Source organism: Musa acuminata, chromosome BXJ2-4 (assembly GCF_036884655.1).
Source record: "Musa acuminata AAA Group cultivar baxijiao chromosome BXJ2-4, Cavendish_Baxijiao_AAA, whole genome shotgun sequence".
Taxonomy (NCBI): domain Eukaryota; kingdom Viridiplantae; phylum Streptophyta; class Magnoliopsida; order Zingiberales; family Musaceae; genus Musa; species Musa acuminata.
In genome coordinates, this window is record NC_088341.1 from 45,359,411 (window position 1) to 45,375,479 (window position 16,069).

The 16,069-nt window shown below is 37.1% G+C and overlaps 2 protein-coding genes across 2 annotated transcripts; both read left to right on the forward strand.

Moving 5' to 3' along the window:
• The first annotated feature begins 3,935 nt into the window (after positions 1–3,935).
• Positions 3,936–5,089, forward strand: LOC135609265 (cytosolic sulfotransferase 8-like). The gene has a single exon (XM_065102372.1). It carries the CDS (start codon positions 3,970–3,972, stop codon positions 4,981–4,983), a length of 1,014 nt encoding a protein of 337 aa, XP_064958444.1. The 5' UTR covers positions 3,936–3,969; the 3' UTR covers positions 4,984–5,089.
• Positions 5,090–12,055: 6,966 nt separating this feature from the next.
• LOC103983338 (cytosolic sulfotransferase 8-like) lies at positions 12,056–13,217 on the forward strand. The gene has a single exon (XM_065102374.1). The coding sequence runs from the start codon at positions 12,125–12,127 to the stop codon at positions 13,136–13,138; it is 1,014 nt and encodes a 337-aa protein (XP_064958446.1). The 5' UTR covers positions 12,056–12,124; the 3' UTR covers positions 13,139–13,217.
• The last annotated feature ends 2,852 nt before the right edge of the window (positions 13,218–16,069 follow it).

Sequence of the window (16,069 nt, forward strand, 5' to 3'; positions counted from 1 at the left end):
TTAGACTCCAACTCATTGCAAAGCACCATCCATAATGCATGCTCGACTGATGACCGAACCACATTTGGTCTTAACAATAACAATGATGTCTTGATCTTAACAATAACTGATGTATATAGATCATCATCTTTCGTTGTGAAACCAATTAAGTATATAGCACCTTTAAGCACTCCATAAGTAAGTGACAAAGTAAAAGAAACAGGACTGATGTGACTTGAATCCTGGACCAAATGACCAAACTAAATTTGACAGTGGAAATCTCAACTACTGTTAAATCTCATTCATGACAACTCATACTGAAAGATTTCATCTTTCAGATAACAACTCTTGAAAACTAATCCAGAAGGCTTTCCAGATTTCATCCTGTAGTATATATAATATTTGAAAAGAGACACCAACCAAATTGCTGTGAAGAAATGGCTTGACAGGAAAGCAATGTGCCAACTGGAAGCATCGATAAAAACATGTGTCCTTGGTAATAAAAACATTAAAAATCTAGGACCACTTAAAAGCAGATATATCTTAAATAGGTGGCAAAGTCAATGTCAGAATGGAACCCAAAGAAAATAAACATAACTAAGAAGCAATTGTCCTAGATGAAAACTTTATTTGGACAAGCGAATAGGGTGAACCATCACCATAAATTGTTGACTAAATTGGTCATTTGGAATCAAATCCTTACCATTGCAATGCCTTGCTCTCTTAGAGATATACAGGCTATAAATTTGTCTTGTTAAGTTTTTTACTCATTTCTAATTACTAAAGCCACCCAAGTCATTGCAAAATCTATGTTTACCTTATCTGAAAGGCTATGATCGATTGCCAATTCTACTTCAAAAGTCGTCTGGCCTGCAAATCATTGTATGATCAACCTCAAACGATTCTATAGAAACTCGACCATCTCATCATCACCACATTCTAACCAGCAGCATTATCCTAAACAATCCTAATACAGAAAATTTTCTCTAACAATAAGCTACTATGAGACAAACGACAATATAAAAAGATGACCTTGCTCGAGGTTAATGTCTCCCTCTTCACTTTAATTATTATATTATTTTCTTCACCTTGGCAAAAGTTTTAACTCAAACGTTAGAGGAGGAGGACCACTTCAACTTCTCGAACCGGCTCATGAGGACAAAGATCTCTTCAGCACGGCAGCCACTTGCAACCCATCAGATGCTCCAGCTCAAACTGTCGACCAGGTTTCACCTCCACCTCATCAAGTGCAGATACAATGCTTGTAGGAAATTTTGCCGACTAAGTTGCAAATGCGTGGTCATCGAAGAAGAGCCATGTTTCTGGCATCCACAAGACACGCTTAAAAAAGACACCATAGTCAGGAGATCGAAGAGGTTTTTCCTAACTTGCCAAGTGAAGAAAGGTATGCGAACTGAAATGTTTACAGCCTTGGAGGAAGATTTTGATTTACCAAGTATTTACTGCAAGAAGATAATATATTTCCAAGAGCTGGTTTGCTGTTAATGAGGAATTCATGCACTTCTTCGTCTAATAAATAAGAATGCATATAAGCATAATAAACAACTACGGTATCTAATACCAAAACTTCAAAACTGGATAAGATTACATAAACCAAATGGCAAGGGAAGAGGAAATATCTTCTTTTAGTTTCACAAACTTCAACTACTATAAAACCAACCAACTTGTCTCATCAACATTTTAAATGTCAACGTCTTGGAGACACCTAAGTATTATCACACCATTCTAAACTCGCCTTCAAACATTTTACACCTGACGTTTCTGACTTGTCTCATCAACATTTAGTTTACACTATCTAACTTTTCTTACATACAATAATTTCCAAATAAACTATTATGTAACACCGGCAAGGTCAGGGCAAGCATACACATCAATTTATTTTCTTGAAAGCAACATGCATGCCACTGTCTACAAATTACAACTACCTAATGGTCATGTTATAATATATTTATATGTATTCATGTGTGAGGAGACATTGAAAAAGATGACAAAAAGAATAGTCCTGCAGCTTAAGCTTTTTGGGTTGAATTGGTATATGACTTAATATATATTAATCTTAACTAATTGAACTTACATTCATTGTTAAGTTGAAGGAAAAAAGATGATAAAAAGGTGAATAGTAAAAAAAAAAGAGAGAGAGAGAGAGAGAGAGAGAGAGAGATTAGAAAAAGTTTTAAATAATTAAAAAAAATAAAGAGTTTTGAGTCAAAATTAACTTGAGTCAAGCTTATAGTACTAACAAAGTTAGCTAAACCAAATAGTCAAACTTACGATGGGGATAAAGTTAGTCACACCTTTGTTAGTTACCAAATAGTCAAACTTGCGGTGGGGATAAAGTTAGTCACACCAATGATTATAAATAAAATTAACTATGTCACATGCCCTTACTTGTAAGGGGAAGACAATTGAGCCACATATGAATAGGAAGAGAATGTTTCAAGATATTCGTGTGTAAGTAGAGATTAAAAAAAAACTAAAAAAATAATCTCACATCAGTAAATATCAAAAGAGTCACATGATATATGTTTAATTCTAACCTATAATCTAATCATTTAAGTTTTTGGATTGAATTGGTGTGATGATTATTTCTATGTTTCACTATAAGATTATTATTTAAAATCTTATTTTAAAAAAATTAATATCTCAAAACTATCCTTTCAGAAGTGGATATAAATATCTTTCATCTCTTCTTCTATCTTAAAAGATAGTGAGCTGGGAGTGCAATAATCAATGGGGAACACAAGACGAGAGACGACACACGATAATAGGCATGAGCTGTGGACACTAATCGACGATAGATAGCACAAGTTAGGAGGATGGGGAACCGAAAATGGGGGATGACGATCGATGATAAGCTAGCACAAGTTGTGGATAATGATCGGTGAAATATTAGGGAGTAACGACGATGACAGGATGCACCGGGAATATGGGTATGGAAAAAAAGAAGAAGCTAATTACATAGTATAATCTATAATTAGCTCAGATATTATATTATCTTTTATAATAAAAAATATTTTATTTATGATAAAAAAAATTGATAGCTCCTCACATGCTTAATTGATAATATTTTTTTTTATTTTTGGATTTCTCCTTACATACAATTATTATTTTTAGATTTCTCCTCACATGCTTAATGGATAAGACCAATCCATCATTTTTTTCTGGCTCCAAACCGTCATTCAAATTACCTAATATCAAAAATATATATCATGAGTTGGTCTTATATATAGTTTGATTCTCATATATGTTTGGCAAAGATTTAGGGACTAAATTAACATGATTTTCTATCGGTTACTAGAAGGCGCACTTGGAAAGGCCAAAGAAGATATTGTTTGTGAAGTACAAGAAGCTGCAACAGGACATGTTGCTATGTTAATCACAATAATGGATGGAGAGCTTAGTTCCCATGCACATGGAAAATGGAAAAGACCAACCCGTAATTTTTTTTTTTTTGGCTCCAAGCAACCATTCAAATTACCTAATATCAAATATATCTCATGAGTTGGGCCTACATAGTTTGATATATATATATATATATATATATATATATATATATATATATATATATATATATATATATATATATATATATATATATATATATATATGTTTCGCTCAGATTTAGGGCCTACATTATCATGATTTTCTATCAATTACAGTAGGCACAATTGGAACGGCCAAATAAGATATTGTTTGTGAAGTAAGATATTGTTAATTGGAACGGCCAATTAACACGTTCCCGTGTTAATGACAATAATGGATGGAGAGCTTCGTTCCCATGCACATGTATAATGGATAAGACCAACCTATCATTTTTTTTTTTTTGGGTTCCAAATGATTATTCAAATTACCGAATATAAAAAATATATATACCATGAGTTGGGCCTATATATAGTTTGATTCTCATGTATGTTTGGCTAAGATTTAGGAAATCGTTAGATCAGCCTGAGTGGCCTCATCACGTTTTCCATGGCCGACGCTTACAGATCCCAGCTCGAAGAAGAAGAGGAGGAGGAAGAAGGAGTCCATCACCGGACCTATCAACACTACACACAACTCGTGTCGGCACTACCTAGCGTAGACTCCGGCAATGGCGAACCAATCTTCTGCTACGACGGCTGGTACGGTTTGTCGTCGTACATAATAGGCACCATGGTCGCCCAAAAATACTTCAGAGCTCGCCCGACCGACGTACTAATCGCCACGATCCCCAAGTCTGGCACCACATGGGTGAAAGCTCTCGTCTTCTGCACCATAAACCGCGGCTCCCACGTCGACTCCCGACATGCCTTGGAGTCCTGCAATCCCCACGAGTGCATCCCCTTTCTTGAACTCCAAATCTACACCAACAACCGAGTACCTGACCTAAGCAAGCTGCCACCCCCGCGACTCTTCTCCACACACATCCCCTTCCATTCCCTACCGCCGTCGGTGGTGGACTCCGACTGCAGAGTCGTGTACTTGTGCCGCAACCCCAAGGACAACTTCATATCCTTTTGGCACCACAAAAACTGGGTCAGGACGAAGGCTAACTTAGAACCATCGACTCTCGAGAAGGCCTTCGACAACTTCTGCAAGGGCTTCTCTTTCTTTGGTCCGTTTTGGGATCATGTGCTTGGTTACTGGAAGGCGCACTTGGAAAGGCCTAAGAAGATATTGTTCGTGAAGTACGAGGAGCTGCTGCAAGACACAGTAGCTCAGCTGAAGCGGCTGGCGGAGTTCCTTGGCTGCCCCTTCTCGGAGGATGAGGAGAAGGAAGGGGTGATCGATGGCATCGTGCGGTTGTGTTCCATGGAGAGCTTAAGCAATTTGAAGGTGAACAGGAGCGGCACGACGGACTTCGGGAGTTGGACGGTGGACAACAGCCTCTTCTTCAGACGCGGTGTGGTGGGGGATTGGCTGGATCATCTCACGCCCGAGATGGCCGATCGATTGGATGAGATGACGAAGGAGAAATTTGCTGGTTCTGGTTTGATGTTCTAAGGCACATATCTTGTAAGAATAATATATATTGAAACTTATGTTGGATCTTAATTCAAGAAATGGATTTGGAGGCAGGTAATTACTGTTAGAAATGGTTCACCTGAGTTGAGTCAACTCATAACTCACACGCATCAAATCCTTAGAACATCATATCTATATAAGGACTAGAAAAAAAAAAAAAAAAGTTAGGAGAAACCCTCCCAACAATATCGTCTAATCACATTTTAATTAAACTTTTCTTCTTCTTTTTTTCTGATCGATAAGTATAATCAAAATCTAATTAAATCTATAATATATTTTTATATAATTAAATAAAAGTTTATAATATAACAAATCACTATCTACCATGGCGTCGATGTGTTTCATAACACATCAATTTCTGTGAGGTAATTAGAGTTTGTGCCATATAATATATTCTCTTAAGAAAACAGTCTGTATGGGCAAAGGCAAGAGTTAAGTCAGTCAGTTGGATATCATACATTCTTTGGTGGTTTTGGATCCATAATTTTGGGAATTAGAAGTTGTCTTCGCTCCCTCTTTTGCTTTTGTTTGATTCCGTCAATTTACTGAAACAGATTATTAAAAAATAATAACATTTTCAATTCTAAAAATTATCATTAACAAGTTTATATTAGGGAACAGATTATAAAAGCTGCTTTTATTCCGAATTCCCAAATAATTAATCACATTCGGAATGTCCAACATGGAAAGAAGATTGTTGTGCTATGGAATTAGTTTGGAGAGGACATGGGAGTTGAGAGGGCGATGATGATCGACGAGTGTGAAGGTGGTGTGCTCCTCCCCCCTAGTCCTCGTCTTCTCCACCATAAATCGTGGCTCTTGCGTCGACTCTCGACATGCCTTGAAGTCCATGAGTACATCCCTTTCCTTGAACACCAAATCTACACCAATAATCGAGTACGTGACCTGAGCAAGCTACCACCGCCGCGACTCTTCGCCGCGCACATCCCTTTACAGTCCCTACCGGCGTCGGTGACGGAGTCAGGCTGCAGAGCCGTGTACGTGTTAAGATCAATGATGTCTTGATCCTGTCTAATAATCGGATGCACACGGAACATAGATGGGAGATAAATGATGTCTTGAGCCAAGTTAAGTGCTCATGTAACCAATTTCTTCCTTCTTTCTGCATGTCGATGTTGGGCTGACAGCCCACAGATTAAGCCCATAGTGGATTTGGACAGCCCACAGCTCATACCCCCTCTTAACATAACCCTAATTAACATTAGAAGGGTGTGGTGGTTACGTTTTGGAGATAAAAAAAAATATAAATAGAGCAGCAACGTGGGAGAAATGAATAGTCACAGGATTCCAAAGAAAAGGAGGAAAACAAGGTAGAAAAGAAAAAAGGGAAGAAGACAAGGATAATGCAGAGAGGTTGTTCTCAATCATCTAGTACTGTTCTTATCTTAGGTTAGATCAAATCTACAGTAGACTCTTGCTGTGATTACTTGGGGAGATTTTAGATATTGTAGGCAGTGACGTGATCTTTGTATCCTAGTTATTCTCTTGTAATTGTTACTAGGGTTTAGGGCAAGAGATTGAGATTTGTATATTCATTATTCTCATAGTGGATTATCTCTAGTTTGCCCCGTGGTTTTTACCCTTCACATTGAAGGGGTTTTCCACGTATATATTGGTGTTCTATTTGATTGTAGTTCCATTTAATTCTGCTGCGTATTATGGTCTTCTAGTATTTGTTCATATATAAAAGTTATTCATGTTTATATCCCCATCAGGTGGTATCAGAGCGAGGGGTTTTGGTGATTAAAATTTTTGTATTTGAACATGGAGGCCAATAATGTTTCTCGCATGATTAGTTTAAATGGAAATAATTGAATGATATAGAAACCAAGAATGGAAGATCTTTTGTATTGCAAAGATTTGTATTGACCTTTGTAGGGGGATAGTGCAAAACTCATAACTATGACAGATAATGAATAGAAGATATTAGATCGAAAAATAATTGAGTTTATTCGACGGTGGCTTGATGATAGTGTCTTTCACCATGTTTCTACTGAAATTTCTACATATTCTCTTTGGAAAAAGTTGGAAAGTCTCTACGAAAGAAAAATAACGGGCAACAAAGCTTTTTTGATCAGAAAACTTGTGAACCTAAAATATAGAGAAGGTGCTTCTATTGCTGAACATTTGAATGAAATGTGTAGGAAGATGGTGTAGAGCCTGATGTGACCTAGTTATTCCTCCAGTATATCAGAGTGATGGGGGAGATGTGCAGGAAGATGGTGTAGAGCCTGATGTTGATCTACCTACAGAACATATTGAGGAACAAGAAATAGGAGAGCAAGTTCCCTCAATTGAGAAGATCTTCTAGACAACGTCAACCTTCCAAAAGATACTCTACATATGAGTATGTGATGCTTACTGATGCAGGTGAACTAGAGAGTTACCAGGAAGCAGTTGAAAGTGAACAGAAAGATAAGTGGTTAGTTGCTATGCAGGAAGAGATGGATGCTCTTCAGAAGAACCACACTTATGATTTGGTACTGCTACCAAATGGAATGAAGACCTCACCAAAAGAAAAGCAGGAGATATGTCGACAACTGGTTGGCATGGCTTCACATTGAGGAGTCATAGGACAACCTCCCTTATGGGCTGAAGGGGGAGGTTGTTGGGCTGACAGCCCACAGATTCAGCCCATATTGGGCTTGGACAGCCTACAGCCCACACCCCCTCTTAACCTAACCCTAATTAACATTAGGAGGAGTGTGGTGGCTACGTTTTAGAGGCAGAAAAAAAACATAAATAGGGTAGCAACGTGGGAGAAGTGAATAGCCATGGGATTCCAAAGAAAATGAGGAAAACAAGGTAGAAAAGGAAGAGAAAGAAAGGGAAGAAGACAATGACAACGCAGAGAGGCTGTTCTCAATCATCTAGCAGTGTTCTCATCTCAGGTTAGATCAAATATACAGTAGACTCTTGCTGTGATTACTTGAGGAGATTTTAGATATTGTAGGTAGTAACGTGATCTTTGTATTCCAGTTATTCTCTTGTGATTGTTGCTAGGGTTTAGGGCAAGAGATTGAGATTTATATATTCATTATTCTCATAGTGGATTATCTCTAGTTTGCCCCGTGATTTTTACCCTTCACATTGAAGGGGTTTTCCACGTATATCTTAGTGTTCTATTTGATTGTGGTTCAATTTAATTCCACTTGTTCTAGTATTTATTTATATAAAAAAATTATTCCTGTTTATATCTCTATCAGTCGAGTGAGTGTTGTTGAAACGTCAATGTGAGCATGTAACAGAAGGCTAAAAAAAAAAGAAAAAGTGGCAATACAAGTAAAGGGAATAGGGAGAACGTTGTTTGCAAATTCCAGCAGTTATTTGGACAAGAACTAATTGACTTGATTATAATCCGGAAAAAACATATTTGCTTCATTCTGCATGATATATTCATGCATCGAGGCCCAAGCAGATGGATTTGATGCCCACCATGATAACATAACTCAAGTATGATTGCCTGTAGAAATAAACTTTTAACTCTAGTTGTGACCATATTCCACAATAGCATAATATTACGTAAGGCATCATCATCTTTCACCGTGAAACCAATGATGTATATAGCACCTTTGAGCACTCCATAAGTGACAAAGTAAAAGAAACAGGACTGATGTGACTTGAATCCTGGACCAAATGACCAAACTAAATTTGACAGTGGAAATCTCAACTACTGCTAAATCTCATTCATGACAACTCATACCGAAAGATTTCATCTTTCAAATAACAACTCTTGAAAACTAATCCAGAAGGCTTTCCAGATTCCATCCTGTAGTATATATAATATTTGAAAAGAGACACCAACCAAATTGCTGTGAAGAAATGGCTCGACAGGAAAGCAATGTGCTAACTAAAAGCATCGATAAAAACAAGTTCACTAATCAAAGATCATCACATGTAGGCTGGTGTCCTTCGTAAAAACATTAAAAATCTAGGACCACTTAAAAGTAGATATATCTTAAATAGGTGGCAAAGTCAATGTTAGAATGGAACCCAAACAATATAAATATAACTAAGAAGCAATTGTCCTCGATGAAAACTTTATTTGGACAAGCGAATAGGGTGAACCATCACCAATATAACTCCACAAGACACGCTTAAAAAAGACACCATAGTCAGGAGATCGAAGAGGTTTTTCCTAACTTGCCAAGTGAAGAAAGGCATGCGAACTGAAATGTTTACAGCCTTGGAGGAAGATTTTGATTTACCAAGTATTTACTGCAAGAAGATAATATATTTCCAAGAGCTGGTTTGCTGTTAATGAGGAATTCATGCACTTCTTCGTCTAATAAATAAGAATGCATATAAGCATAATAAACAACTACGGTATCTAATACCAAAACTTCAAAACGGGATAAGATTACATAAACCAAATGGCAAGGAAAGAGGAAATATCTTCTTTTAGTTTCACAAACTTCAACTACTATAAAACCAACCAACTTGTCTCATCAACATTTTAAATGTCAACGTCTTGGAGACACCTAAGTATTATCACACCATTCTAAACTCGCCTTCAAACATTTTACACCTGACGTTTCTGACTTGTCTCATCAACATTTAGTTTACACTATCTAACTTTTCTTACATACAATAATTTCCAAATAAACTATTATGTAACACCGGCTAGGTCAGGGCAAGCATACACATCAATTTATTTTCTTGAAAGCAACATGCATGCCACTGTCTACAAATTACAACTACCTAATGGTCATGTTATAATATATTTATATGTATTCATGTGTGAGGAGACATTGAAAAAGATGACAAAAAGAATAGTCCTGCAGCTTAAGCTTTTTGGGTTGAATTGGTATATGACTTAATATATATTAATCTTAACTAATTGAACTTACATTCATTGTTAAGTTGAAGGAAAAAAGATGATAAAAAGGTGAATAGTAAAAAAAAAAAAGAGAGAGAGAGAGAGAGAGAGATTAGAAAAAGTTTTAAATAATTAAAAAAAATAAAGAGTTTTGAGTCAAAATTAACTTGAGTCAAGCTTATAGTACTAACAAAGTTAGCTAAACCAAATAGTTAAACTTGCGATGGGGATAAAGTTAGTCACACCTTTGTTAGTTATCAAATAGTCAAACTTGCGGTGGGGATAAAGTTAGTCACACCAATGATTATAGATAAAATTAACTATGTCACATGCCCTTACTTGTAAGGGGAAGACAATTGAGTCACGTATGAATAGGAAGAGAATGTATCAAGATATTCGTGTGTAAGTAGAGATTAAAAAAATACTAAAAAAATAATCTCACATTAGTAAATATCAAGAGAGTCACATGATATATGTTTAATTCTAACCTATAATCTAATCATTTAAGTTTTTGGATTGAATTGGTGTGATGATTATTTCTATGTTTCACTATAAGATTATTATTTAAAATCTTATTTTAAAAAAATTAATATCTCAAAACTATCCTTTCAGAAGTGGATATAAATATCTTTCATCTCTTCTTCTATCTTAAAAGATAGTGAGCTGGGAGTGCAATAATCAATGGGGAACACAAGACGAGAGACGACACACGATAATAGGCATAACCTGTGGACACTAATCGACGATAGATAGCACAAGTTAGGAGGATGGGGAACCGAAAATGGGGGATGGCGATCGATGATAAGCTCAAGTTGTGGATAATGATCGGCGAAATATTAGGGAGTAACGACGATGACAGGATGCACCGGGAATATGGGTATGGAAAAAAAGAAGAAGCTAATTACATAGTATAATCTATAATTAGCTCAAATATTATATTATCTTTTATAATAACAAATATTTTATTTATGATAAAAAAATATAAAAAAATTGATAGCTCCTCACATGCTTAATTGATAATATTTTTTTTATTATTTTTGGATTTCTCCTTACATACAATTTTTTAGTTTTAGATTTCTCCTCAGATGCTTAATGGATAAGACCAATCCATCATTTTTTTCTGGCTCCAAACCCTCATTCAAATTACCTAATATCAAAAATATATATCATGAGTTGGTCTTATATATAGTTTGATTCTCATATATGTTTGGCAAAGATTTAGGGACTAAATTAACATGATTTTCTATCAGTTACTAGAAGGCGCACTTGGAAAGGCCAAAGAAGATATTGTTTGTGAAGTACATGAAGCTGCAACAGGACATGTTGCTATGTTAATCACAATAATGGATGGAGAGCTTAGTTCCCATGCACATGGAAAATGGAAAAGACCAACCCATTATTTTTTTTTTTGGCTCCAAGCAACCATTCAAATTACCTAATATCAAATATATCTCATGAGTTGGGCCTACATAGTTTAATATCTGTGAATTACAAGAGGCTGCAACAGGACATGTTGCTATGTTAATCACAATAATGGATGGAGAGCTTAGTTCCCATGCACATGGAAAATGGAAAAGACCAACCCATTATTTTTTTTTTGGCTCCAAGCAACCATTCAAATTACCTAATATCAAATATATCTCATGAGTTGGGCCTACATAGTTTAATATATGTGAAGTACAAGAGGCTGCAACAGGACATGTTGCTATGTTAATCACAATAATGGATGGAGAGCTTAGTTCCCATGCACATGGGAAATGGAAAAGACCAACCCATTATTTTTTTTTTGGCTCCAAGCAATCATTCAAATTACCTAATATCAAATATATCTCATGAGTTGGGCCTACATAGTTTGATATATATATATATATATATATATATATATATATATATATATATATATATATATATATATATATATATATATATATATGTTTCGCTCAGATTTAGGGCCTACATTATCATGATTTTCTATCAATTACAGTAGGCACAATTGGAACGGCCAAATAAGATATTGTTTGTGAAGTAAGACGAGCCGTAGCAAGACACGTTCCCGTGTTAATGACAATAATGGATGTAGAGCTTCGTTCCCATGCACATGTATAATGGATAAGACCAACCTATCATTTTTTTTTTTGGGTTCCAAATGCTTATTCAAATTACCTAATATCAAAAATATATACCATGAGTTGGGCCTATATATAGTTTGATTTCTCATGTATGTTTGGCTAAGATTTAGGAAATCGTTAGATCAGCCTGAGTGGCCTCATCACGTTTTCCATGGCCGACGCTTACAGATCCCAGCTCGAAGAAGAAGAGGAGGAGGAAGAAGGAGTCCATCACCGGACCTATCAACACTACACACAACTCGTGTCGGCACTACCTAGCGTAGACTCCGGCAATGGCAAACCAATCTTCTGCTACGACGGCTGGTACAGTTTGTCGTCGGGCATAATAGGCACCATGGTCGCCCAAAAATACTTCAAAGCTCGCCCTACCGACGTACTAGTCGCCACGATCCCCAAGTCTGGCACCACATGGATGAAAGCCCTCGTCTTCTCCACCGTAAACCGTGGCTCCTGCGTCGACTCCCAACATGCCTTGGAGTCCTACAATCCCCATAAGTACATCCCCTTCCTTGAACTCCAAATCTACACCAACAACCGAGTACCTGACCTAAGCAAGCTGCCACCCCCGCGACTCTTCTCCACACACATCCCCTTCCATTCCCTACCGCCGTCGGTGGTGGACTCCGACTGCAGAGTCGTGTACTTGTGCCGTAACCCCAAGGACAACTTCATATCCTTTTGGCACCACGAAAACTGGGTCAGGACGAGGGCTAACTTAGAACCATGGACTCTCGAGAAGGCCTTCGACAACTTCTGCAAGGGCTTCTCTTTCTTTGGTCCGTTTTGGGATCATGTGCTTGGTTACTGGAAGGCGCACTTGGAAAGGCCTAAGAAGATATTGTTCGTGAAGTACGAGGAGCTGCTGCAAGACACAGTAGCTCAGCTGAAGCGGCTGGCGGAGTTCCTTGGCTGCCCCTTCTCAGAGGATGAGGAGAAGGAAGGGGTGATCGATGGCATCGTGCGGTTGTGTTCCATGGAGAGCTTAAGCAATTTGAAGGTGAACAGGAGCGGCACGACGGACTTCGGGTGTTGGACGGTGGACAACAGCCTCTTCTTCAGACGCGGTGTGGTGGGGGATTGGCTGGATCATCTCACGCCCGAGATGGCCGATCGATTGGATGAGATGACGAAGGAGAAATTTGCTGGTTCTGGTTTGATGTTCTAAGGCACATATCTTGTAAGAATAATATATATTGAAACTTATGTTGGATCTTAATTCAAGAAATGGATTTGGAGGCAGGTAATTACTGTTAGAAATGGTTCACCTGAGTTGAGTCAACTCATAACTCACACGCATCAAATCCTTAGAACATCATATCTATATAAGGACTAGAAAAAAAAAAAAAAGTTAGGAGAAACCCTCCCTACAATATCGTCTAATCACATTATAATTAAACTTTTCTTCTTTTTTTTTCTGATCGATAATTATAATCAAAATCTAATTAAATCTATAATATATTTTTATATAATTAAATAAAAGTTTATAATATAACAAATCACTATCTACCATGGCGTCGATGTGTTTCATAACACATCAATTTCTGTGAGGTAATTAGAGTTTGTGCCATATAATATTTTCTCTTAAGAAAACAGTCTGTACGGGCAAAGGCAAGAGTTAAGTCAGTCAGTTGGATATCATACGTTCTTTGGTGGTTTTGGATCCATAATTTTGGGAATTAGAAGTTGTCTTCGCTCCCTCTTTTGCTTTTGTTTGATTCCGTCAATTTACTGAAACATATTATTAAAAAATAATAACTTTTTCAATTCTAAAAATTATCATTAACAAGTTTATATTAAGGAACAGATTATAAAAGCTGCTTTTATTCCGAATTCCCAAATAATTAATCACATTCGGAATGTCCAACATGGAAAGAAGATTGTTGTGCTATGGAATTAGTTTGGAGAGGACATGGGAGTTGAGAGGGCGATGATGATCGACGAGTGTGAAGGTGGTGTGCTCCTCCCCCCTAGTCCTCGTCTTCTCCACCATAAATCGTGGCTCTTGCGTCGACTCTCGACATGCCTTGAAGTCTATGAGTACATCCCTTTCCTTGAACACCAAATCTACACCAATAATCGAGTACGTGACCTGAGCAAGCTACCACCGCCGCGACTCTTCGCTGCGCACATCCCTTTACAGTCCCTACCGGCGTCGGTGACGGAGTCCGGCTGCAGAGCCGTGTACGTGTTAAGATCAATGATGTCTTGATCCTGTCTAATAATCGGATGCACACGGAACATAGATGGGAGATAAATGATGTCTTGAGCCAAAAGTTAAGTGCCCATGTAATCAATTTCTTCCTTCTTCAACATGGATGTTGGGCTGGCAGTTCACGGATTCAGCTCATAGTGGGCTTGGACAGCCCACACTCCTTTTTAACCTAATTCTAATTAATATTAGGAGGGGTGTGATGGCTGCGTTTTGGAGAGAGAAAAAAAAACATAAATAGGACAGCAACATGGGAGAAGTGAATAGCCACGGGATTCCGAGAAAAACAAGACAGAAAAGTAAGAGAAAGAAATGGAAGAAGACAAAGACAACGCAGAGAGATTGTTCTCAATTATCTAACAGTATTCTCATCTCAGGTTAGATCAAATCTACAGTAGACTCTTGCTATGATTACTTGGGAAGATTTTAGATATTGTAGGCAGTGACGTGATCTTTGTATCCCAGTTATTCTCTTGTGATTGTTGCTAAGGTTTAGGGCAAGAGATTGAGATTTGTATATTCATTATTCTCATAGTGAATTATCTCTAGTTTGCCCTGTGGTTTTTACCCTTCACATTGAAGGGGTTTTCCACGTATATCTTGGAGTTTTATTTGATTATAGTTCCATTTAATTCTGATGTGGTCTTCTAGTATTTGTTCATATATAAAGAATATTCCTATTTATATCCATCAACTGGTATCAGAGCAAGAGGTTTTGGTGATTTAAATTTTTATATTTGAATATAGAGGTCAGTAATATTTCTCGCATGATTAGTTTAAATAGAAATAATTGGATGATATGGAAACTAAGAATAAAAGATCTCTTGTATTGCAAAGATTTGTTTGAACCTTTGCAGGGGGATAATGCAAAACCCATAACAGATAATGAGTGGAAGATGTTAGATCGAAAAATAATTGGGTTTATTCGACAGTGGCTTGATGATAGTGTCTTTCATCATGTTTCTACTGAAATTTCTGTATATTCTCTTTGGAAAAAGTTGAAAAGTTTGTATGAAAGAAAAACAGCTGGCAACAAAGCTTTTTTGATCAGAAAACTTGTGAACCTAAAATATAGAGAAGTGCTTCTAAACATTTGAATGAAAAGCAAAGTATTACTAACCAGTTATCCTCTATGAAAATGTCTCTTGATGATGAGTTATAAGCATTGTTACTTCTCAGTTCATTACTAGAAAGTTGGGAGACACTAGTAGTTTCCCTTAATAATTCTACGCCAGATGGTGTTGTCACTATGAGTCAAGTAACAAGCAATTTGTTGAATGAGGAGTTGAGAAGAAAGAGTTCGGCAACATCTCAGAATGATTCACAAGCACTTATCTCAGAGAATAGATGAAGGTCAAAGTCAAGAAGCAGTTCACGTATGGGTAGAAGCAAGTCAAGATCAAGAAAAGATATTGTTTGCTATAATTGTGGTGAGAAAGGACATTACAAGAACCAATGTAAGCAACATAAGAAGAGCAAGAAAAATGAAAAAGAAGTGAAGTCTATATGGTCAAAAGATAATATTACAACTACAATGCAGGGTGGTGATTATTTGATTTTATCTCCTTTTGATGATATTTTTTCTTGTGTGTGTCAGGATCTTGAGTGGGTGATTGACACAGGTGCTTTTTATCATGCTACACCACATAGGGAGTTTTTTACTACATACAGGTCTGGAAATTTTGGTGTTGTCAAGATGGGCAACTATGGCACAGCAGACATCATAGACGTGGGTGATATCTATTTAAAGACCAACATAGGCTGCAAGTTTGTGCTTAAGGATATGACGCATGTGGTTGACTTGAGGCTGAATCTAATTTCAGTTGGAAGGCTAGATGATGAAGACTATGATAGCATATTTCACAAAGGGCAATGAAAGCTCAGTAA